Here is a 23,906-nt window from a genome sequence, read left to right on the forward strand (position 1 = left end):
GGCACCAAAACTCCACATACAGCAAAGTTGGCTTCACGTCAAGTCTGGACAAGTGGGGATCTTAACTTCTTCCATTGGCCAAGATGCGATATGTTTCTGAATTGGTAAATCAGCTGTTCATTTATGACCGCTTCTCTTTCAAAACAAGACTCTAACGTCCAGACGCTCTGATTTGTCCTTGATTGCATTCTACTCCTTGCATTCAGACTGTGCGCTGACAATTGAAAAGCCGAGTTTGTAGCTTACCAAATGAGTGCACATAATGTAGCTCATCACTGGGATTGAAATCAGGTGTGATCTCCCGGGACCCCCAATTTGTTCGGTACTTTGTGTGGGTACAGCGACAATGAACAGGAATTCATTAGAAGACACAAAAAGACAAACTGTCACATTCTGCATGTGTGTGCATCCAAAATCTGGCCATCCTGGGCATCTCTCAGCTGCTATATATTCTGACATTAAGGTCGGCTGTCGGTTAAACTGCAAAGTACGAGAAATGTACAGGTGTCATTTTGCGTCCTGAGCCCTCTGCCCCATTTGTGTTCATCCCCTCCATGCAAGGAACTCTATTTCCTTTCCTCTTTTGCGCCTGATTGCCAGTCACTCTGACCCTTAAGTAGCCGCATGAGTTCCAAAGTAAAAGTTCTTGAATAGCAAAGTGGAAAAAGACACGTGGCCGGATTGGAACATTTAAACTCAACCAGCTCGGGGATTTGTTGGCGATTCCCCCAGGGGCACATTTCAGATACAGCTAATCGCAGTCTCTTTGACACCAGAGAATGTGCTATTGGGTAGTCTTAAAGGTGCCCTGCTTTAAGGCTTTGTGTTCTGTATGTGTGTAGGGTCAGGGCAGGAGGCGGAAGGAGCGGGCTGATAAGCTCTCCTGCAACAGCGCCATGAGATGGGGGTCTTCTTGCCACTAAACAGAAGATCACTATAACCACGTCATCATTTTCCAGGCCAGTTTGCCCTGCTGAGAGGTGTGCATTCTTGGAGAACTTCAAAAACAGGGCTTCACCCTTTCAGGCCACAGCGGAGAGATGCTTCTTCTGAATTGGGCTTTGAGCCACAGTCCGACAGAGGCACTGCTGTTCTAAAATGGAGGCTTTATTATCTTTCGGGTCTGGAGAGGCCAGCGGGTCAGAGGAAGGCTGCCATGGGAGAGATAGTGTGTTACTCACCATTCCTGAGAGAAGAGGGCAGCTATAGCCTGGTGGGGAGACTCCCAGGGGAGCACTGGGGTCTGGCAGGAGGCAGGGGGAGTGAGGGAGAGAAGGCTGAGCAGGAGCCTTTATGGTGGTTTCCGTGGGAAGGAATGGGTGAGATGGGGTGAGTGCGCTTAGGATCTGCCGGTTTGAGGAACTCGGGCGGGCTCTGGGGCAGACAGGCAGTTCTCAGTTGCCGGTGTCTGGCTTTAGGGTGACAGGCAGGTGGAGAGTGGCCCGGAATAGGACGGCCTGACACGGTGGTGCAAACTTTAGATGGGTTGGCTGGTCTAAGATACGTCTGCTCTCGGGCAAGTTCTTTACCATCTCTAGGAACTGGCTGTCTCTGGGAAGGGCAGTTCCTTCAGGGTCAGCGAGGCTCTGGATGCTGAAGCACCAGTCTACAGAGTATGAAAGGCTTAATGCAGCTGCTCAAGAACCATAGTCTCTCCCCTTACCTTAAAGACATTGTTGGTCTTGAGAGAAGGAAATTCTTTTCCCAGATGACCTTCAGCAATTCTTATCATGGGAAAACAAGTGTGAGGCTTAGAAATGTCTGTAAGTCTTGGGGTGCCTGGGGTGTGTGGTCAGTTTCCCATCCGACTCAGGGTTTCAGTTCAGGTTGTGACCTCAGAGCTGTGAGATCGAACCCCGAGTGGGGCTCCATGCTCGCCATAGGGTCTGCTTAGGATTTGCTCCCTCCTCCCCTTCCTCTCCCTTTGTGCCCCCCCACTCCCTCTCTCTCTAAAATAAATAAACCTTGGGGAAAAAAAGAAATGTCTGTAACTCAGATGTGCAGAACACATTACCAAGCAGCTCTGTTGGAAGAAAAATGTCTCTTTGCACCTGAGACATTTTATTAAAATAAAAACGGGCTAAAAATGTTTCCAGATATAGCTCCTATTTGTCAGCTCGGTAATTAGAACTAACCCCTCCCCCCAAACTGAGCAAGTCGCACATACCCAGCAATTTAAAACTTTTTATTAATATTAGAAGACTTTTTTTTTCCCCAAACCTTCAGATGAATTTCTTATAACATTCTGTGATGTGCCCCTGACTTTTCTTCTGTCTGTCTTTTTGTGGTGTCTCGTCAAGCTGGTGCACAGACACACAATGACACACCCCGTGATAGGCACAGACAGCCTGCTGTCAAATTATATAGACATTCATTGTCCCTGCTGAGTGCTTCTCCCCCTTCCCAACTATGCTGTGCTCCATTAGATCAAAATGTTCATAGAAATATGGGCTGACTCCCCGCAACCCTGCCAGCCGTATCAGTCTTCCAGGATTTAGAACATGGATGATGAAGAAAATAGCACTTGAATTAATATCCCACCTGATAAATTGTTAAAGTTTCTATGTTGCTCAGATTTGCCAACAGCGACCTTCTGGCAAAGGGATAGGGCGTTTGAAGAATGACCTCTGGTGCTTCGTGCCGCCTTTATGATTAACTTTTTACCCCCCACCCCGAACAGAGAGCCCATTCCCTTGGCCTGTGTTACCTCGGAGTTGGGGGTTTTACTTGGGGAAATCAAGGGAAGGAAAGGGTGTCCTTTGGTGGAAGAAGAAAAGCCAAGGATAAGCCTCTTGCTGTTACTCTGTAAGGGCTTCACGGTGGACATGGCAGATCATTCAGAAGCCGAATTCCCCGAGGAATCTCGGCATTGTTGTCTAGATATAAGCCTCCTCCAAAATGATTAAATGCTAGAGGAATGTTGATAGCCTGACCTGGGCCAGGGGAGAGTCACAGAAGAAAGCAACCAGGATCAGTGCGTTCTAATGATTGCTAGGGCTCCAGAAGCAAATATCGCAGGCCTTCTGACAGCATGTGGAGTATTTGAACATGACAGCTCCTGCCTTTCTGGGGGTAAACGTTGAGAAATGTGCAACCTTGACTGTACCCCCCTCGGGGAGCGCAGGCAGCAGCATGCTTTGGTAACCTCGAAGGGTGGGGGGAGGGGTGGGGGAAACAGCTGCGCCAGAAACACAGCAAGGGGGCCAGCGGTGGGAAGGTTTTATTGGCAAGATGCAGAAACCCTAACATAACACTTTTCCATTTTCCATCTCTGGGTTTAAGCTCTGGGTGTCAGGAAGCAAATCATAAAACAGGGATGGTTAAGGATATTGGAAAGAACTTGTCTTTATAGCCACTTTTGGCAGAATTTCCACTCTTTGCTAATACCGGTGAGCTAGGCACAGGATAAGCACAACCAGCGAGCTTGCTTTCACTCTGAGCTTTCTGCAGATTCTAAATTGGCTGTGTGAGGACTTGTTTGCAGAATTAAGCCAGAGCGTGTCATTAAAGGCAACTGAAATGTACATCCCCTTGAGAAGATGCTTTTAAAAATTACCTATAATAGCAGTTGGCTGCCTCCTGCGTAGTTTGTTTAAGATTCAGCTAGCTGGGGAACTTCCAATTGTTATCACTGCAAACTGTGATAATCCCCTTCTAGGGGGAATATGCATCTTGGAGGTGGGATGGATTATCAGTGTCTTTCTTCTCAGGGGGCTCAAAAAGGTAAGGCACAATGACTTTTGTCTTTCAAATTGCTGTGCCTCTCCCTGAATTTCCTTAATTAGAGAAGGATGGAGGTGGGGAAACCTGTATCCTGGGTGAGTGAATGAAAACACAATCCCTTACTCAGCAGGTAGCAATTCAGTCTTTTCTTCCCCTGGTACACAGTTGCCTTGACTGATAGTCATTCTGTCTTTTGCTTTTCCTCCTTACCTTTCCCTCCTACATTTCTCTTGGCTTGTGCCAGCGGCTGTGGCCAGCGGTCTGCTTCCGTGGGACCTTGCAACCGCTCAGCACGCTGCCGAAACACATGTAATTATGTCTAGGGTGTTTGTTGATGTCCCACGTGTAGAGTGTGGATCATGAGCCAGTGAGCCCTTAATTGCTTTGAAGCTTTCCCATTGACCTTTGTCACTGTGCATCTGATTTTGTTTGCAGACTGGTTGGGTTTAGTGGTCGATAGATAAATTGTTTAGACAAGACACAGTAGACCCTGTTTATGGGCACACACGTTCTTAGACTCGAGACTAGAAAGTTTAAGTCTTGTGTGAAAAATGTTATGGTTATTGAGTTAGTATAAAGAACACCCATGGAATGATCTACAAATAAGATTAGGGCTAAAGGCAAAGCAGGCAACTTCGCCATGGGTTTGATCTGCTATTGTCATGAAAGTATTTTGTATGCAGAAGGAGAAACATAGTAATAGGACCACCCGGTGTAATTTCAGTCCACCAGTTGTAAGTTTCTTTAGTAATACCTAATAGTAATTCATACTCATGAAGCACCTTTAAATTTATAACTCACTTCTCTTATCAAGAGTCTCATATTCTTTTGCACATCTTACAAATTTAAGTGGGTATAGAGGTCCAAAAAAAAAAAAAAGGGTAAGTGACTTGTCCAAAGAGTGGAGAAAAGCCCCTCAGATCTTTGAACTGCTAGGATACTTTTTAGTATATGGTGACACAGGAATCCTACACTCATGCTGCGAGTTTCAATGAGTGAGTGTTCTAAAGATGTTCAGAGAACAGAGAGCAAAGCTGCATATTGACTTACCAGAGAAGGAAGTCAAGACATTGGAACCTTCACACATTGCTCTTGGGAATAGAAAATGGTGCAGCCATTTTGGAACTCAGTCTGGCAGTTCCTCAAAATGTTAAACAGAGAGCTCCCACATGACCTGGCAATTCTGCTCAGGAGAAATGAAAAACGTATGTCCACGGAAAAACTTATACACAGAGGTTCATGTCAGCATTATTCGTAACACTCAAAATGTGGAAACACCCAAATGTCCATCAGTGGATGAATGGATCCACAGAATGGAACATACATACAATGGAATATTATTTGGCACCAAAAAGGAATAAAGTAATGACCTAAGCATGCTAAGTGAAAGTGGCCTGTTCCAAAAGATCACATATTATATGATTGCATTTCTATGAAATGTCCAGAATAAATCTGTAGAGACAGGAAAGAAATCCACAGAGACAGAAAGCAAATTTGTTGAGGCCTGGGGCTGGGAGTGGGAGGCCTGGGGAGTGACTGCTAACTGGGATGATCAAAATGTCCTAAAATCAAACTATAGTGATAGCTGCACGACTTTCTGAATATACTGAAAACGACTGAGTTGTACGCTTTAAACGAGTGAATTTCATATATGTGAGTACAGCTCAACAAGGGAATGGAAAAATTATAGGAGAATGTGTCTTTTTTTTTCCAATTCCAGGCCCAGCTTCGGTTATCAGCAATGATGATGACTCTGCCAGCCCACTTCATCACATCTCCAATGGGAGTAACACCCCATCATCTTCAGAGGGCGGCCCCGATGCCGTCATTATTGGAATGACCAAGATCCCTGTCATTGAAAATCCCCAGTACTTTGGCATCACCAACAGTCAGCTCAAGCCAGACACATGTAAGTACAGCTGTTTATACTTACTGGCCTGTTTGCTGCACCGCAGTATCAATCAGCATGTTTATCACAGTGCCTGATGAGGATGACTGGGGGCGGGGGTGTGTGTGAAATGTCTGAGGATTCATGGGGCTTTGGGCCTATGGAATGGCTCCTTTAGTTTGCTGCTTATGGAATTCTCAGGGTGTGTGTCCTGCTGGGCTTGGAAATGTGGGTGGATACCGACTTCTCTTGGGATCCATTTTCCCAAACCATTTGTCACTGTGAAGTTGGAATCAAGGCATGCTTATCTTGGAAAAGATAGAGACAGAAACCAGAAGTATCAGGAGACAGCAAATTCATCAATTACAAAAGATAGGTGATTGGTTGGGTTTTAATTTGATTTACTGAAAGTCATTCAAATATACAGCACTGGTAGTCATCAAGGTTCTGTGTTACTCACAGGTGGTATCAATTTGGGTATATCTGTATTCTTTGTTCTGTCCTTCTTCCCAGTATGAGATTTGTTATCATGCCACAATAGGAAAGAGACATCACAACAGATAATCTATTAGCCTCTGTTGAGAAGCTCGGGATTTCTCTCAAAGACTCTTATCCTATCTTCAGAGCCACTGCTCAAATTTAAAAAAGGGGAACATGGCCAGTGGGCAAATAGGCTTATGCCATTGGAATGGCAGGTCTTTCTTCATACATGAATAAGGGACTATGAGGGCTAGAACATCAGGTGGCCTAGATCCCAGGGGCTCACCTGACAATGATGAATGGGCATCTTCTATTTGGCATGTTCTTACTCCATCTTAAATACTGTTCTCCTGCCTTGCCTTGGAGGAAAGGTGGGACAATTGCAAAGTTAGATTTTGGGGACTGACTTTCCACTTAGACCTCTCACAGGACAAAGGGGGTTAGCAATGGGTATCTTTTCATATATAAGGAAACACCTGTAATTTTCTCCTATTCATTCAAATTTACCCCAAGATATGGTGAATGTTGGATTTTAATATAATCATTAGGAAGAACAGTATTATGAGCTTGTAATGTGTGAGCTTGGACCCCACCATAGTTTTCAGTTGAATACGTGATATGACAAGATAAATAGAATAGCATATATGAGAAATATTGAGCTCCTTGAAATAAAAAATTTGTTTGAAATCAAGCTATTATTAATCCTAATATTGTCCGTTATGGTGTGAACAAGATGCATTAAAATGTGCATTCTTTGTAGAGATAAGTATCTTCCAAAGGTCCTTGAAATACCCTCCATGCCTAATAGTCAAATATTGAATGAGGTAAAGCAGGGTCCTATGATGTGAGACTCTGTCATCATTTTGATTGTGCTCCCTAGAAAGAGAGTCTTTTGCCACCCCTGCCACCCCTGGGACTGCCACCATCAAGACCCAGGCTATATGATTTACTTCAGCTAGCCCGAAGCTGTGTTATAACCTATCCTTAAAAGTTTGATCTCCTTTGGTTTCTCTAACCAAGTAGATGGCATCAGTCCAACACATTCAACAAGAGAAAATGAACCAATGAGCAGGAAAGCAAACAAACAAACGAGAACAAAAAACAAAGTGAGCAAAGTGGCTGCTGAGTCTGCAGTTCTGTCTGGAAGTGCTTTCGGCCCTAAAATGTCTCACAGAAACTTTCTCAAAGTGGTTCCCTTAATCTAGAGTCCATAGAGATTTTACAAACGTTTTTCATTACACATTTTGGTTATTTTGGAGAAGTCTTATACTTGTGGCTTGGCCACTCTATGCCATCTCTCTTTAGAAGGTGTGGGAAGCAAGTTCAGGAGACTTGTAGCCTCCCGTCAGTTTCTGTCCTCCACCAGAGGGCTCTAGACCATTGATTCTTCATTTGGCTGTCTTTCTTATAAAGTCTTGTGGGGCCCTTCTACCCAGTGGTCCTTACCCGGCTCAGGGTTCTCAACCACTCAGCCAGCATCTTACACAAGAAGAAATTTTCTTCTTTCCAGGCATTGAGTCATGTGCTCTTTCATAATCTTAACATCACACATCTTCCATGAATCTTTTTCGAAGAAATGGAATGAAGAAGCAGTCTACTTCTTTCATTCTCTTCTTTCTTTCTTAAATGTCCTTCTTTATCCCATAATTTTTTCCTTTATCTTCAATGTATCTGTTGCCTCATGTTAAGTCCTGGGTCTGGCCATCCTCGTGTATGTGTTTCTGTAGTCTTATTTAGGTTAGATTGTAAGCTCCTAGAGAGCAGGAACTGTTATCTGTTGAACTTCATAGCAAAAGACATGGTGTACCTTTGCTGTTGGCCAGATGTCGGCCAGATGTGGTTATCTATTACTGAAATATTAATTACCAACAGACTTGTAACAAGTAAAGATGAACCATAGTCTTTTTCATTGGCTCTCCTCCTATTAAACATGCCTACACAGTAGTTTATCTGTTAGACATATTTTTAATAATATATTAGCCAGCTTCACCAGATTTGGATAACAATTTAGCAGAAAAAAGCTTTTGACCCCCCCAAACCCTTTTCTTTGAACACTCTAGTTGTAGTCATCCAGAAATTAAAATATTTAAAAACATAAAACTGACATATAGAGAGATTTGTTGCTAGAGGCCCATTAAATTTTGGGAGCTTAGCATTCAATCAAGTGAATCCCGTTGAATATTTTTACAAACTAACCTTCAAAGAAAAGAACAGGTCTTCCAAGAAGTTGGATATGTTGCATTTGAAAAACAAATTTAAGAAGATCTCAGAAAAAGTTTAGGACGTTTGCCATATACTTACAGCAAAATACCCCATGGATAGGACACCACCAACCTCTGGACCCCGTTAGAGGCATCGGCAACAAACCAGCACATTTACTTCTCTTTCCTAAATCGACATGCTATTCAGAGATGTTGGCTTTAGAATAGATGTGTGATCTTACGTGGAATGGTCCCATTCTTATTTCACTGAATTGTAAGAATCTAATACAGAAGGTGAAGTTCAATTCAATAAATATTTATTGACTACCCACAACACTTTTACAATGCTAGAGAACCAGAGATTTGGTGAGGATGGTAGTGTGTTCTTTGCCCTCAGGGAGTCTTGTTGGGCACACCGGTGGTTACAGATATGATCATATAATCACAGTGTACCCAGGTAGATTGGTTCAGAGGAAGAGTCCTAACCACTAATTACCTATAGGATCAGGCGGGTCAGATGAGGAACGGGCTGGGTCAGAAAGATGACGTGGCATAGTGAAGACCTTACTAGAACATTGGCCTGCTATTACCAGATCCTCTCATTTTTCCAGCAAGAACAGCATTTATTATTTTTCTATGAATTCCATCAGATTTAAAACACTGTGTGGCATCAATAAATTTTGTCAGTAGGAGTCAGAGTTGGTCCATAGTCCAACATCTGGTTGTGACCTCTGAGTCTGACCTTAAAAATCAGTTAATACACCTTATTTTGCAAACAATGCTCAGCAGTGGCCCTTCCAAAATGACACAGCCTCCATGCTTGCATAGCTTTACTTTAAAAACAAAACAAAAAACAAAGAGGATCGAACCAGATTGCTTTAAATGATGTGTCTGCTTAAGCAAAGGATGATCAATTATATCCCCCAAAGTACTTTTCCACTCTCAGGAGCTCTGTGAGTGGACTCATTAAAGAAGTCCAGAGATGGTTGACAGGAAATTTAGAGCGAGCTGAACAGGGCTGCATTGCTCCCGAGCACTTTCCAATAGCAAGTCTGTCTACTTTATTGCAGGGCCCAGAGCTTCCCCCAAGACCGCCTGATAATAATTTGGTATTTGGAGGCTCCTGTGTCACTGCAGGAACTAAAGGAGGCTAAATCCATGCCTGATGGAGGAGAAGAGTTCTATGGTTATCTGCAAATTGTGGCCAGACAACACCTTGACGTCACTCCTTAGCTTCCATAACCTAGCCAAGCAAGAAGTTGCCTTCCAAAGAGAAAGCAGTGTGCTCTAATGACTAAGCCCTCAAAGTGCTATGCCACTGTAACTCTAGACCCATCTCCTCGACCAATCAGGATGGCAAGATGGAGCTGAGGGGCTCAGCAACATCAAGTCTGGAGTTGGTCTTTAATTCAACTAGTCTGTGTAGACGTGTCTGAAAACCACATCATCTGACAGCATGGGGTGGTTTCCCAGTAGGAGTCACAAACCCGGCTCAAGGGCAGCCGTGTGCTATCCTCTCCTTGACTGCTGGGAAAGATTTTGACAGGGTACAGTGGAAATACACCTTCTGAGCTGAAAAAGAAAGAAAGAAAGAAACAAAGAAAGAAAGAAAGAACCATTAACCAGCAAAACCCTCCGAATCAACAATCTGGGGTTCATTTGAAGGGTGGGATGCGTTATAGCTTCCCCTGCAAGAAAAGCAAATGCTATAGACTTACTGTCATCCCCAAATGTGTGTCTTTCCTAGAGCAGCCTTGTAAATTAGCTAGGGTCCTAGGCCTGGGGCCAGAATTAAATTAGAACTGTCTCTGAACATGAACTGTATGTGTTTGTCCTTGTAATGCATGCCCTCTGCGAGTACCTAGGGCTGTAATTCCCTGCGGCAGACGCATATAAAGAATTCTGACTTCTTTCCTTTGGTTCTGCTTCCAATGAAAAATGGATATTTATTGACTTCCTGCAAAGTGTGCCATACTTTTCCAGGTATTATAGTTCGTGTGTGTGTGTGTGTGTGTGTGTGTGTGTTCTCATTGGCTTCATGCTTATTAGGCAGTTATGTAGATGAGCACAGATTCCTAGACCAGCTAAGACTAGGGAAATGAGACATAATAAGGACAAGGCGTGTGTTTCACTGTAGTTGAAAAGATCACACAGGGCACTCCTCCTGCTCCCCATAAGTGCCATTCCTACACCATCATCGTATTGCCAATAAGGGGAGAATTGGAGGCAAGATTTTTCACACAACTGCGGAGTTTTTAAACATATTTGCAATGTTACTTTGAGTACCCACGAGCACAAATTCTGAATCACGTCCAGGACCCCAGGAGCTCGTTCGATGAAAGGATGAGGGTCCTGAGAGCTCCCCGGGCTTATCTTCAAGCCTTTCTACACCTTGTGCCTGGGTCAATTTCCATGGTCAGGAATGGGATTTAAGACCAGGTAGAAACAATTGCTTTAGCACCCTTCTCTATCTTTTGCCTATTAATTTGTCTTTCAAAAGTATATTTTCGGGACACCTGGGTGGCTCAGTGGGTTAAAGCCTCTGCCTCCAGCTAAGGTCATGATCTCGGGGTCCTGGGACTGAGCCCCGCATCAGGCTCTCTGCTTGGCAGGGAGCCTGCTTCCCTTCCTCTCTCTCTGCCTGCCTCTCTGCCTACCTGTGATCTCTGTCTGTCAAATAAATAAACAAAATCTTAAAAAAAAAAGTATACTTTCTTCTAAGCATTTAATCGGCCAAGTAATAGCTGCTTGGGGAACTGTTTATATCCCTTTGAAGGCTGTGACCTGCACTTTAAAAATAAGCATAGCCCATTCTGCCCAGCGAGTGTTAGGACAGAGGGAGAATGCAGTTATTTTCGGATCCTTAGAAACAGCTTCGTTTACAGCACACGGGGTTGACAACTCGTCCCTCGGGGGTCTTCATGGTTCGAATCTGTAGGTCCCAGTCTAATTCTGTCTCCCTCTTGGTGCCATAGTTCCCCATTGCTAGCTAGAACAGCTTGATATCATATTCTCTTTTCAACTCCAGAGGAGATGGCAAGAAGCTATCAAATAATGCTTTAAAAAGCAACTTGAGTTCCCTAGAAGAAAGGAAATGAATACATGCTGCATAATTACATTTAAAATGTAAGCTATGTTACAAATTCCACTGAGATGAAGGTGCGTTAGCCGACCATTCCAAGCACACTTAGGACTAAGTGAGATAAGAGACATCATTTTATCAGCATTTGACCGCTGGGTGATATTATTTGTTCGAAAAAAAAAAAAAAAGAAGAAGAAAGAAAGAAAGAAAGAAATTCCAGCCTGTCATAGGCTACCTGGACCTTCTAGAGAAACCACTCCAAGCCTACATCGAATGGCTAACAGGGAAAAATGACTGTGGATTGAGGGGGGCACTCCCAGGGATGTTCTCAGAACTGTTTTTACTTGCACACCATCCACCAGCCTGAGGTCGATCTAGACACGCGCCCCCCACCCCCCACCAACTGCAGACACTTCCCTCCGATTTCACCAACTCATCTGTGATGTCCTGGAAGCCTGCCAGTCGAGGCAGGATCCTAATGCATTTATTCTGGGCCTTGCCCCAGGCCCAGCCCCCACCGGAGCGCGGGGACCAGCAGGGGGACTGGAATCAAGCCGCACTCCCAGTTTGGTTTCCGGTTGGTCACCCTTGCACTTGCCGGCAGATTGTGGACGGGGCCAGCTCAGCAAACACAAATGCAGGGGAGCCTGCTAGGTTGCTAGGAGGCCCCCCGCGACCCAGCTGCTGGGAACAATCGAGTGCTCCCTGTGGTTAAGTCGAGACGGCACGATGGGAGGTTTTCTGGGGCGTGATGCTCCGTCCTCTATGGCAGATCTTCCAACGGAGGGCAGGTTTCCTCCTTGTGATGTGCGGACTTTCTCCGTCTTCGCTCATTCTGCTGGTCCCAGAAGGTGACCCACCGTGGCTGGGCTTCGGCCCCCATTACCCCCGTTAGAGTTCTCCACGCTGTCCTTCCGGTCACTCATATTAGAGTTGTTCGTTTCAGTGTCCTTTTCCTTGGCCGTTGTCACTTCCCTTGAAAAGCGGGTAAGACGCATTTGCTCCATACTAGGGACAGGAAAGAAACGGAGGGAGAACTACGTCTTCGTTCAACCTGGTAGCCAAGCACAAAGGCCTTCTTACTGCGAGGGCCCCGCCCCTAAGTGGGACCCCCCTTTGGGGATCCATGTTGGGTCTCTGCTGTCCTCTCTCAGCTGAGACACGGCTGTGTCTTTTGAAATGCTTGAACTCCTCAGAGGGGAAAATGAGAAGGCTGTTTTTGTGCCCAAAGGAAAAAGGAATGTGGGAGTTTGAGTGACCACCAGGAACGAGAGGTTTCCTAGGAACCCTGTCCTAGGCAGGTCACCCTGGGCAGGTATAGGCCTGGTGATTGCTGCTGGTAAGACAGAATTAAGTCTTACTTACTCCCTGAGAGGCTTCAGGTGCCCCCCAAATGAGGTACATTAAAATAAAAAATAAATAATATAGGCTACAGTAGGAAATTTGGAAAACATAAGAAATAAAGATGAAATTAAAAAATCAGCCATAAGTCCAACAGTTAGAGATAGCAGCTGATCTCGTTGGAGTACATAGGTGGCTTTCCAGTCCCGTGAATATCCTTTTAACATCCTGTGAAATACCGTCGGTTTTGTCTCTGCCTTTACTTCCTTTACTTACGCTGGGCTTTGTGCCTAGTTCTGTAGTAATGGTTCACCCTGGGTAGATTGTGCCAGAAGGTCTGTAGGAAGCATGCTGAGTATATTATTGCCAGTTTCAGGGTTCCTGTTTATTTGGTGGGACCTGGGGGGCTAAGGTAGGTTGGGGGGCTGAACGTGGCCACTTCAGGTCTGGTCTAGGGGGACCCTAAATCCGAGTGTTTGGCTCTCGTATGGTGAGTGTCATAGAGGAAATGAGGACTGTGTTGTGAGCTGGGAAGACTCCAGAAGGAAAAGGCTCCTTGTTCTGCCAAGGCAGGCTGACAGCGCTGGTTTAGGGTCAACACTATCAGTGACTCCAAATGTGGTTCGTTGCTCAGCTGAAGCCAGCGATTACCTTTTGTCCCCCAGTCGTCAGCCCGATCCGCTTAGCTCCTCTCAGGGACCTGAGTGCACTGAATCTTACATCTAGTATGTTTCCCATTATCTATTCTCACATTAGTTCCCATTATTTCTTCCACCCAGTGTCCCCACGCTGTGCGAGGACCTCTGATAAGCTGGAATGTCCCCTTAGCCATTCAGCCATACCTAAACTTAATGGAGTCAGTTGCCTGATGTTCTCCAGACTTTTTACCCTGAAAGCCTTCCTCTTTTGGTGACTCGGGCATCAAGGCCTGCACTGGGTTTCTGGCAAGGGGACCTCCAGCAATAGTATGACTTAAGAAGTATGTCAGGGTTGGATAAACACTGAGAGAGTCTAAAAATGAGTTCAGAACAGAGAGATTCCTATCATTTTTAAGAGATGAGATTGGTGTGAGCTTGAATCGAAGCAGGGGCAGCAGGGAGGGAAGAATTCTAGGAAGAAAACAAAAATCGAATGCTAATGCCTAGGGTCTAAATTCTTCTTATCAGTTACTGTACACACTATGAACATGGGAAGACAGCAAACTATCCTGTTGCTATTACTTAGCGCAATTATTGAATCATGCCATTGACCTTCTGGGTGTGTTAAAGTGGAAACCAAGCTCATTATCAGGGGATGAGGACATGTAGACTGAGTCCCATAGTCCTAATGTCCCAACAAAGTGATTGATGTAGAGGGGACAAGATAAAATCCTATGCTGCCTAATGATATCAAAAGAGTTCATCTCCTTGTTAGAGAATGCTTTTTCTAGGGCAGATTATGCAGTATGTCTGCGGGTCAGATAAGCAGAGACAGAACCATGGAGAAGCCCCCTGAATTGTTTTCCTCCAAGAAGGTTGGATGTCCACATCCGTTTCTACCCTCATACCCAGTTCCCTTTCCACCCTTGCTCCTGACCACAGTTCACTTTTGGAGAAACAGAAGTTGGCCTTCTGTCTGTTGCTGAAAGAACAGAAAGAAATTAACACGTTACCCAGAGACAGGACTCAGATTCTTACCTTCTGTTAGTGGAGTACTAAGTGGCTTCATACTGTCTCTCTCGTGGTTTATAAATTCCTTCTGAACCATAAGTATCCATCCTTCTGCCCCTCTCAAGCTGCCACTCTGCCTCTTTTTCCTGGGGTTTGGGAACCATGATGCTAAGGAGCACATTTCTTCCCAGTTCCTACTTCCAGCAGCGCCATTTGCTGATACCTACAGGAGCAGATCCACTCCTGTCTCCTTGCCGGAGCCTTATTGAGAGAGGGCCCTTTGTTTCTCCCCAAGGGTGTTTCCCTCCTTAGAGCTTTTGTTTTGACTTTGGTGGTAAAAATTCCTCTATTGACATATAAGGTGTTCCTTGAGCCCAGCTAGACTTTTATCAACATTGGTTTGGGAAGAGGAGAGCAGTCATTTCATCAGTAAGAAGTTGGCAATGGGCTGCTCTCCCTTAGATTCCTGAACTCCTGAGCTTGGGGAGGGAGAAGATGGCAGATTAGCAAAGGGAGTAAGATCATCCATCACTTCCTGAACCCTGCTTCTCTTCTGGGCTCAGTGTACTCTCTGCCTTTTCCTACACATCACACCCCACGTTCCAGTTGAAGTAGATCCTGGGCAGATTTTGGTCTGACAGCTGACACATGGGTATGGCTATTGGTGTTAACATTTCAATGCCATTGTGGTACTGAGGGCAGAGTTTCTGTGTGTGGGCAGAGCTCTGGAAGAGGTTGATGGGGGATGATGAATTTATGGGCCCCACACCCTCTGCCCACTTTTGGAAGAAGGGCCTTGAGTGGAGATGGATGCGGATTCCATGCCACATCTGGGGGTTGCACCCACCCCCTCTCTGAGGTCTCCCTGCTTCCCCACCACAGCCAGTGAGCTTCCGGGGGCCAGACGCCTGCCTGCTGCCTTGCCCTGCAGGTCTCAGCCCTTGATCCTTCTGATACATCGTCATCTGGGGGTGGGTTCGGGAGAGGTCTCTGTGGACTGCTACACTTTGTTCCACTTTATTTCCCTCTCTGCTCGGATGCAAGAGAGCAGACCTAAAATGTGACTTAAATTCTTTTACTCTGTTCAGAGACTCCAGGGCTTGTCTATGTGTGAGTGAGCAGTGGAGCTTGGAATTCTCTATTATGTGGACATGTACATGGAATTGAGATCTGTTGTATTGGAACTTGTGATGTAGTTGATCATTCAGAGCCAAACATGTTTACCAATAAAGACAAGTGTGAGATCCATGTTTCCATGGCCTGCTTTTGTCACTTACCAATGATTATTCTTACTTGGACTTGAGAAGATAAACTGAGTGTTGGGATTCCAAAAAGTACCAGGAACAGCTGCATAGAAGTTGTCCCCACTGGTTCCCAGTGAGCTCCCAAGCAGACTCTCTCTGCTTTCATGCAGCTCCCTGTGCACCAGGGAGGGTCAGGACTAGGGTAAGGCAGGTGAGGGCCTTACTAGGGCACAGAATTTAAAGGGGCACCAACAATCACAGAAATCAAGATAAATAATATTTTAATGCCAAAATAAATGACAAAAAATAGGGACCCCTCAGTGACTTGGTCCATTAAATATCCAACTCTTTATTTCAGGGTCATGAGTTTGAGCCCTGCATTGGGCTCCTACTTAAAAAGAAAAATAATATACTGGGGGCCTGGGTGGCTCGGTGGGTTAAAGCCTCTGCCTTCGGCTCAGGTCGTGATCCCAGGGTTGTGGGATCGGACGGGCTCTCTGCTCAGCGGGGAGCCTGCTTCCCTTCCTTTCTCTCTGCCTGCCTCTCTTCCTACTTGTGATCTCTGTCTGTCAAACAAATAAATAAAATCTTAAAAAAAAAAAAAAAGAACAGAAAAATGATATAAAAATAAAGGACATGGGCACCTGGGTGGCTCAGTGGGTTAAAGCCGCTGTCTTCGGCTCAGATCATGATCTCAGGGTCCTGGGATCGAGTCCCACATTGGGCTCTCTGCTTAGCAGGGAGCCCGCTTCTCTCTCTCTCTCTCTCTCTCTCTCTGCCTGCCTCTCCATCTACTTGTGATCTCTCTCTGTTAAATAAATAAAATCTTAAAAAATAAAAATAAAAATAAAGGACAAAAAAATGCAAAAAAATCTGCAAGAAACTATCAAAACTTTAAAGAAAAATGGGTCAGAGAGGGCTGGGATTAAGTGAGTTGAGTCCTGCAAGTTCAGGGTCAGATCCTGCTTTTCTTTAAAATTTTGTTATTTTCTTCATTATCGCTGTTTGCATTAATTTTTATTTTGAAAAATACTGCATTAAAGTATTATGCATCTCAACCACTGAATTTTGGGCTTTTTCTTAAATTTTGTGCAGAAGGTAAGAATCTCTTTCCTTTCAGTGCTAGGCTTGTCCCTGGGCACAGGCTTCTTTCTGATCTGGATCTTGTGTAAACCTCGCCATGACAAAGCCCAGTTTTGTATGCATGAATGGTTGGGCTGATTAGTGTCTAGTCTTCTCTCCCTTCCTATATTCCTATATTCCTGGACTGACTGACCTTCTTCACCTCTACCCCGTCCGACCCTGGAGAAATACTTCTCTCACTCCCTTTTGCTCAGTCAGCTCAGCATGGCCAGCATTAATATCTGCAGAGATACATACCCTCTCATCTTCTCACTGCATTTTTTGTTTTGTACATGACTCTCCAGAGTGAGGAAGTGAGCAAGGCTGCAAAAAAAAAAAAAAAAAAAAAAGGCAGAGAGACAGAGATTCTTTCAAAAAGGTAGAAAAGATAAGAGGGTCAGGGGACCTTTCTTGGTAACTTTGAGAAATAGTCTAGGGAAGAAAATTAGATAAAGATCTAACATACAAGTAAAATTCTTTTTTTTTAAAGATTTTATTTATTTATTTGACAGACAGAGATCACAAGTAGGCAGAGAGGCAAGCAAAGAGAGAGAGGAGGAAGCAGGCTCCCCGCAGAGCAGAGAGCCCGATGTGGGGCTCGATCCCAGGACCCTGGGATCATGACCTGAGCTGAAGGCAGAGGCTTTAACCCACTGAGCCACCCAGGTGCCCCAGTAAAATTCTTTTAAAAAATTTATTAGATATTGTTTTCTTTTCCCATATTTGGAGTTTTAGCATTACATTAGCTGAATTAAAGATATAGTATTTGAGATTTAAAATAGTTCATTTTCACTTAACCCATTCTTTAATGTCACAAGCCCCTTTTGTAAAGTCTGCATTTTTATTATCATTAAACAAGCAGCATCTAACGCTTTTTACATGCCAGGCCCTGTGAGTTGGCATTTCCACATTGAAGAAAACAGGAATCCTGGTCAATGCTGCAGAACAGATTTTATTACTCTGTTTTAAGGTGAGCAAACTGGGGCCCAGGGAGGTTAGGAGAATTACCAAACCCGAATTACACCCCGAACACATGGGAGAGTTTATATTCAGGCCCTGAGCGGCCTCCCTAAAGTCTGCGGCTCCTTCATCTAGGCTAATGTTGCTGCTGACCTTTTCCAAAAATAATGTCTAGCAATTTTCTAACTCTGCAAGAGGAATGATAGTGTTGGCATTGCACCTTTCATGTGAGCTTATCAAGGTGGGCTGAGTGTATTAACCTTCAAACACGAAGCCCAGGGAATGCCATACGGCAGGTAGTGAACTTACTGTTGGTATAAAAAGGAGTCGCTGATCCCAGGCCCAGTTTCGGATATAAGGGTCAATCGACCCAGGGCCTGCTGGCTCACTCGTGAGCTTTTCTCCACAGAGTCCTTACCAGAAATAGGAAACAGTCACGAACAATCAGCCCTCATTCTTTAATTTAAATCACATAAAATCTCAGCTTTCCCCTTCTCTACTCCTTTCTTGTTTCATTGCAGAAACTCCTAGGAGAAGCACCCCGTCCTGTAGACACATCTGAGTCTTTCTGGAATGCCTTCACTCTTCTGAGATTAGCACATGTTTCCTAGGTGAACGTGATGTCCATCTTTCAGAGGCCAGAGTTCGAAGAGTGCAAAGTGTTTTAGGAGCAAAGGGAGGTGCACACATTTACTGAGTTTCTGTAGGTAGTGCTGTGAGGGTTGGGGCACCCACAGTTCCTGCCTGGTCACCCTGTTCGAGGGATCCCGAGAGGACTCAGAGGCGAGTAATGCCTTCTCCCCAGCCATTCCACAGGCAACCGATTTCGATGCCAGCTGCGTGTGAGCATCTCGTAGGACAGATGAGTCGCTTTTCTGGCTTACGCTCAATGACTCATTCTTTCGCTTCCCGTGCAAAGATTCCCGTTTCCAAACTGCCTTGTTGAAAAGGGTCAAAATTCTTATAGATATTTAGCTTCCGGCGGGGGGCTCTCTTTGAAAAACATGAGTCAACACTCATAAGTGGCATTTCTTCCATTGGAAGAACACAGTCAGGAGCTTCGTAAGGTCAGGGGACATCAAGGAGCCAACACACATTCATATATGTGACCAGTACCTCATGCTTGTTTTTAATAAATAGTAACACCTGTTCCCCAAAACCTCAGAAGTCTTCACTGGGCTTGACGAGCACAGAGGAGCTAGAATGTTGAGGTTAGTCAAAATGCACACATTCTTTTCTGACCCAGCGTTTACTCTCTCTCTCTCTTTTTTTTTTTTTTTTAAGATTTTATTTATTTTATTTGACAGACAGAGATCACAAGCAGGCAGAGAGGCAGGCAGAGAGAGAGAGAGGGAAGCAGTTTCCCTGCCGAGCAGAGAGCCCAATGCGGGGCTCAGTCCCAGGACCCTGGGATCATGACCTGAGCCGAAGGCTCAGTGGAGAAAAGCTCTGTGGAGAAAAGCTCATTAACCCGCCTGAGCCACCCAGGCGCCCCCAGTGTTCACTCTCTTAATTACCTCAATAGCTTAGAGAAGACCCAAGTATGAATTGTTCAACCGCAGTTTGAAGTCTATTGTGACAAATAATGATAAAATCAAAATATGGTTTATTGGAGATCTCCAGGCCCCCTGAATGTCCCCTTCCTTTACCTCTATCAGCACAAGGTGCGGAGCTTGGACTGCCTTTTGGGGTTTGTGGAGAGGTCGCCCAAGAATGTCTTGGAGAGACTAACTGGAATGAGATCTCAGAGGAAAGGGGTTGGAATATTTCCAAGGAGAGAATCCAATAGATCTTTGCTTCCCCTAGAATGGGGGAGGTGTGAGCTTCTGCATGAACTGAGGTCCATTTGCCAATATGGAAAATTTGCCCAATGAAATGAAATAGAACAAATCTCTGACTGACTACCCTTTCTGGAACATTAACAATGGAAGTCCAGGGTGGGGCGGGGTGGAGGGGAGGAGGAGAGAAGTTCAGATTCGGCTCAGTGTGTGTGACCACACGTCTCTGGCAGGTGATGAATGTGTGTAATCAGGAAGTCACGTCCTATCCGGGAATCCAGTGGCAGTGGGTCGCTGAATGATATTGAAAACTGCAGATAGAAGTACTTACTGACAATTTTCTAGGTTTCTTTTTTTTTTTTTAAGATTTTATTTATTTGACAGAGAGTGAGAGAGCACAAGTAGGCAGGGAGAGAGGGGGAAGCAGGCTCCCTGCCGAGCAGAGAGCCCGATGCAGGGCTCGATCCCAGGACCCTGAGATCATGACCTGAGCCAAAGGCAGAGGCTTAACCCACTGAGCCACTCAGGTGCCCTGACAATTTTCTAGATTTTTAATCATGGAGCGTTCTATGGATAAACAAGTGCTTTGGCATCTCTGGCTTCTAGAACAGTGCCCAGGACATGGTAGGTGTATAACAAACCTGATGAATAAATGAGTGAACAGATGGAAGGATAATTGTGTCTGCTGTATTTGTAACCTCACTGTAGCTCTGAGGAAAATCTCTACTTCACCGAGTGTCAGGCATGGTTAAGAAGTGAAATGCCCCTCTGATTCTCTTAGGAGCAGAAGTTAGGCAGGCTTCCCATTTGAATGGCATGTTGTCTACACCTGTGGCCATGTCCATTCGCTGTTGGGCTGAAAACTTTCTTCCTGTTCTTTCCCTTCCACTTCCCAAATGGTTTACATTTTGAGAATTCTCCTAGATGGTTTTGTAAAATGGGTTTCAGGCATGATCATGCTCTATGCTTTGTATGAGGAGATAATAATGTCTCAGAAGGCCTCATGTTCAAGTTCCAACGGTGACTTTATGGAGGAGAACTGGTCACAAGAGAGGCACATAGAGGCTTCCAGAAAGAGACCAAAAAGAGAAGGAATATGAGCCTTGAAAGAAGATAAATTCTGGAAAAATGAGAACAGACTGACCCTCAGGGACCAAAGCAATGGCCACTGGGCAGATTTGAAGTTCAGAGACCAAGAAAGGGCTGCTTAGAAAGATGATTGGGTGCCCTTTGTCTAAAAGAAACCCATGGGGTGCCTGGGTGGCTCAGGCAGTTAAGGATCCAACTCTGATCTGGGCTCAAGTCATGATCTCAGGGCCCTGGGATGGAGCCCCACATGGGGCTCTACACTCAGCGGGGGGTCTATTTGGGATTCTTTCTTTCTCTCTCCCTCTGCCCTACCCGCTTCTGGTGTGTGCTCATGCACTCTCTCAGATAAATAAATAAATCTTAATAAAAAAAAGAAAGAAAGAAAGAAAGAAACTCGGAAAGGTCTAGGGAAGGGGAAGGTGTGTCAGATGGCTCCTTCCTGGGACTAATATGTAAGTTTCAAGTGACTATTTATCGTCAATACATGTCAGCCACTGTACAATGGGCTCTACATACATCTATCTTACTTCATTCACACAGGTGCCTTGCAGGAGGTATTATTATTACATTAACTGCACAGTGGAAAAGATTAAGAAACAGAAGAATTAAGCAACTTGCCCAAAGACCTGCAGCTACTGGGCAGAAGAGCTAGGGTTGGAGCCAAGAACATTATGGACCTAGTGTCTGTCTGTCTGCCTCTGTTTATCCAGCCAGAGTCAGTCCTCTCTCATGCTCCCCCAACATGCACACATGGGCCCACAGAGGATTTGAGGCAGTTCACATTGGGAGTCTAGCTAATGTAACTAATGAGATGGTATATCTACAGTGTTCTCATATTGCCCGTAGTTTAAATCTCCAGACTTCCTCCTGTTCTATCAAAAGTACTTTTTACATTCTAAGCAACCTGTGATGACACAGTAGAAAGACCAGGGTCTCAAGGGTTCATCTCTGATGGAGAGCTACCTAATGACAGCTGCATGGCTTTGAGAGGTGACGGTAGAGCCTCCTGGTGGCCTTCTGTTTGAGCTTTGCTCAGCCCCTTCCGTCTCAAAGACCCAGCAAAGCTGGGGGACACCACTGTTGGAGGAGATCGTACCTAGTTACCCGTGACGCTGCTCCATCCAACTAGCCAGCCAGCTCTTGGCAATCATCAGCAAGCAGAAGCTTTTGGACTTGTGATCCTCACTGTGTGACATCTGTTGTTCTGTGTGAGGGTGCATGTGTTCATGTGCATGTGTGTGATGGAGGGGGGGAGAGAACAACTGAAGATACTAAAAATCAAGTTCATACAACCATATCTATCAAAATTGAGTCACTAGAAGTGAGGCCAGAGAATCTGTATTGTTAAGAAGCCCCTAGAAGATTCTGATGCGTGTTAGAGTTTAGGATTGTTGCTCCGGGCCAGACTCACTATGGAAGTTTCTCTTCCAGAAGGACCATGAAACTTGGTGAGGTGCGGAGACAAGCACTCTGGCTCCAAGCTGGTTCTTTCGTTGCCAGTGAGTTTTTCCTGGCCCCCCTTCCTTTGCTGACATTGGGCTGCCCTCTCTGGTCTGCAAAAAGCTTTGACAGGTCTTTCTAACATGGAGATATTTCCCTCATGATGGGTTGGGACATCAAAGTGGGATCTGGAGGACAAAGTAGCATAGGGGCTCAAAAGGCATTTAAGGAATAGTTTTGTTATTTTAAGCATAAAAGCAGTGTCTTCATGATAAAAGAACTCCTATTTCCAAACGTTCAGTATGGAAATGGACTTTGGTAACCAGATATGGTTACCATTCAGGAGGTGAGGGTTCCCCATGTACTGACAATATAGAGGACACAATGAAACAGGTAAGTAAATAGCAGAGGGGAGGAATTTCTACTTTATTATTTCAGAGACACATCATAAAACTACTAAAATACAAAAACTCCTCAACTTTACTCGTTGAAGAGGAAAAGATCCTCTAGTCACTTGGCTAATTTTATAACACGCATCATCAACAAAATGCAGAAATGCCCAACCTGGGTCAAATTAGGCTCAGCACTTCTGATAATTCTGTATCTAAATGATAAGAAACTTAAAGTTTGCTTTAGAAAGTCAGGTTCACAAACTCAGTTATTTTCTGAATGGTAAGAATGTTGATTGCTACGTAACTTAGTATTCGTAGTGGAAGGAATTACTGGGATCTGATTTCATCCCTCCCACAAATTCTTAAGTTTCTTTTGGAGTTTCATCTTATGTGATTTGATCTGTGCAAAATAATGTAAGAAGAGATAATAGGATTTAAGGAGAGAAATGATTGAATCATCGTGTCCCAATAAAAAGTGGTCAAATTGCATTTTGCTACATAATGAATTCTGCTCCAACTTACTTTGACATAAATAAGATTGGGTAAGAGAAACCAGAAGTAAATCAAATAAATTAATAAAACTATCGGAGCTGCTTCAATTTTGTCCCCCAGACAGCGTCTGCTTATTTGTATAACAGAAGCTGCTCTTATAAATTAAAACCCTGGCATGCCACTCCGTTGAAAGCAAAAATTTAAGGAAGAGTTAATAAATTCTGGGGCAAGTTTGGGGTGGTTTCTTTCTTTCTTTCTTTCTTTCTTTCTTTCTTTTTTAAGATTTTAAATATTTGTTTGACAGAGCGAGACACAGCGAGAGGGAACAGAAGCAGGGGGAGTGGGGAGGGAGAAGCAGGCTTTCTGCTGAGCAGGAAGCTCTACCTGGGGTTTGATCCCAGCACCCTGGAATCATGACCTGAGCCAAAGGCAACTACTTAAGGACTGAGCCACCCAGGCACCCCTAGGGTGCTTTCTAATTTCTCTAATATCAATAGTCCCTTTGAAAACTAAAATTTGAAGCCTGGAAGAACAAGGTTCAACTCTCAGCTAGTCTGTCTGTCTGTCTGTCTTTCTTTCTTAACATTAAGATTGCAGATACAGACGTGGATACGATATTGATGATTAGCTGTTCTTCATATTTTCTTAATTATACACATTTACTGAACATGAGGAAGGTTTTTCATTTTGTCTAGACGGAGGCTATGTCTCCATTGGCGTAATGTATTACGGTATTTGTGAGTCTTGTGCAAAATTGAATTTGCATCCCTGCCACCACTCATAGGGAGTTCATTATCTTGCAGTACAACCTCTGGGAAAAATACAATTTTCAGTGTTTAATGAAACTGCGGTCTTCTCATAATGCTTATGATGCTTGAGCAATTTGTTAGGCACAATTTATCACAGACGCTTAACACTAATTATACTGTGTATAGTGCCAGTAAGGGTTATTTAAAATATTTCCTTTATTTAATGTATTTCATTGCAAATAGGATATTTTGCAACTGCAATATTATTTGTATTTT

At 44.4% G+C, this 23,906-nt stretch overlaps 1 protein-coding gene across 4 annotated transcripts in view; it reads left to right on the top strand.

Moving 5' to 3' along the window:
• Window positions 1-23,906, top strand: part of NTRK2 (neurotrophic receptor tyrosine kinase 2) — a 324,578-nt gene that overhangs the window by 172,853 nt on the left and 127,819 nt on the right. For 2 of the 4 annotated variants that reach the window (XM_004774102.2, XM_045086077.1), the window contains one exon: window positions 5,444-5,632. In XM_004774102.2, the coding sequence (XP_004774159.1) occupies window positions 5,444-5,632 (189 nt within the window). Of the gene's footprint in view, window positions 1-5,443; window positions 5,633-9,362; window positions 10,810-23,906 lie in introns of those variants that run through there. The other 2 variants (XM_045086078.1, XM_004774104.3) reach the window with 2 other exon arrangements.

Source organism: Mustela putorius, unplaced genomic scaffold (assembly GCF_011764305.1).
Source record: "Mustela putorius furo isolate JIRA1106 unplaced genomic scaffold, ASM1176430v1.1 tig00000876_pilon_pilon_pilon, whole genome shotgun sequence".
Lineage (NCBI taxonomy): Eukaryota > Metazoa > Chordata > Mammalia > Carnivora > Mustelidae > Mustela > Mustela putorius.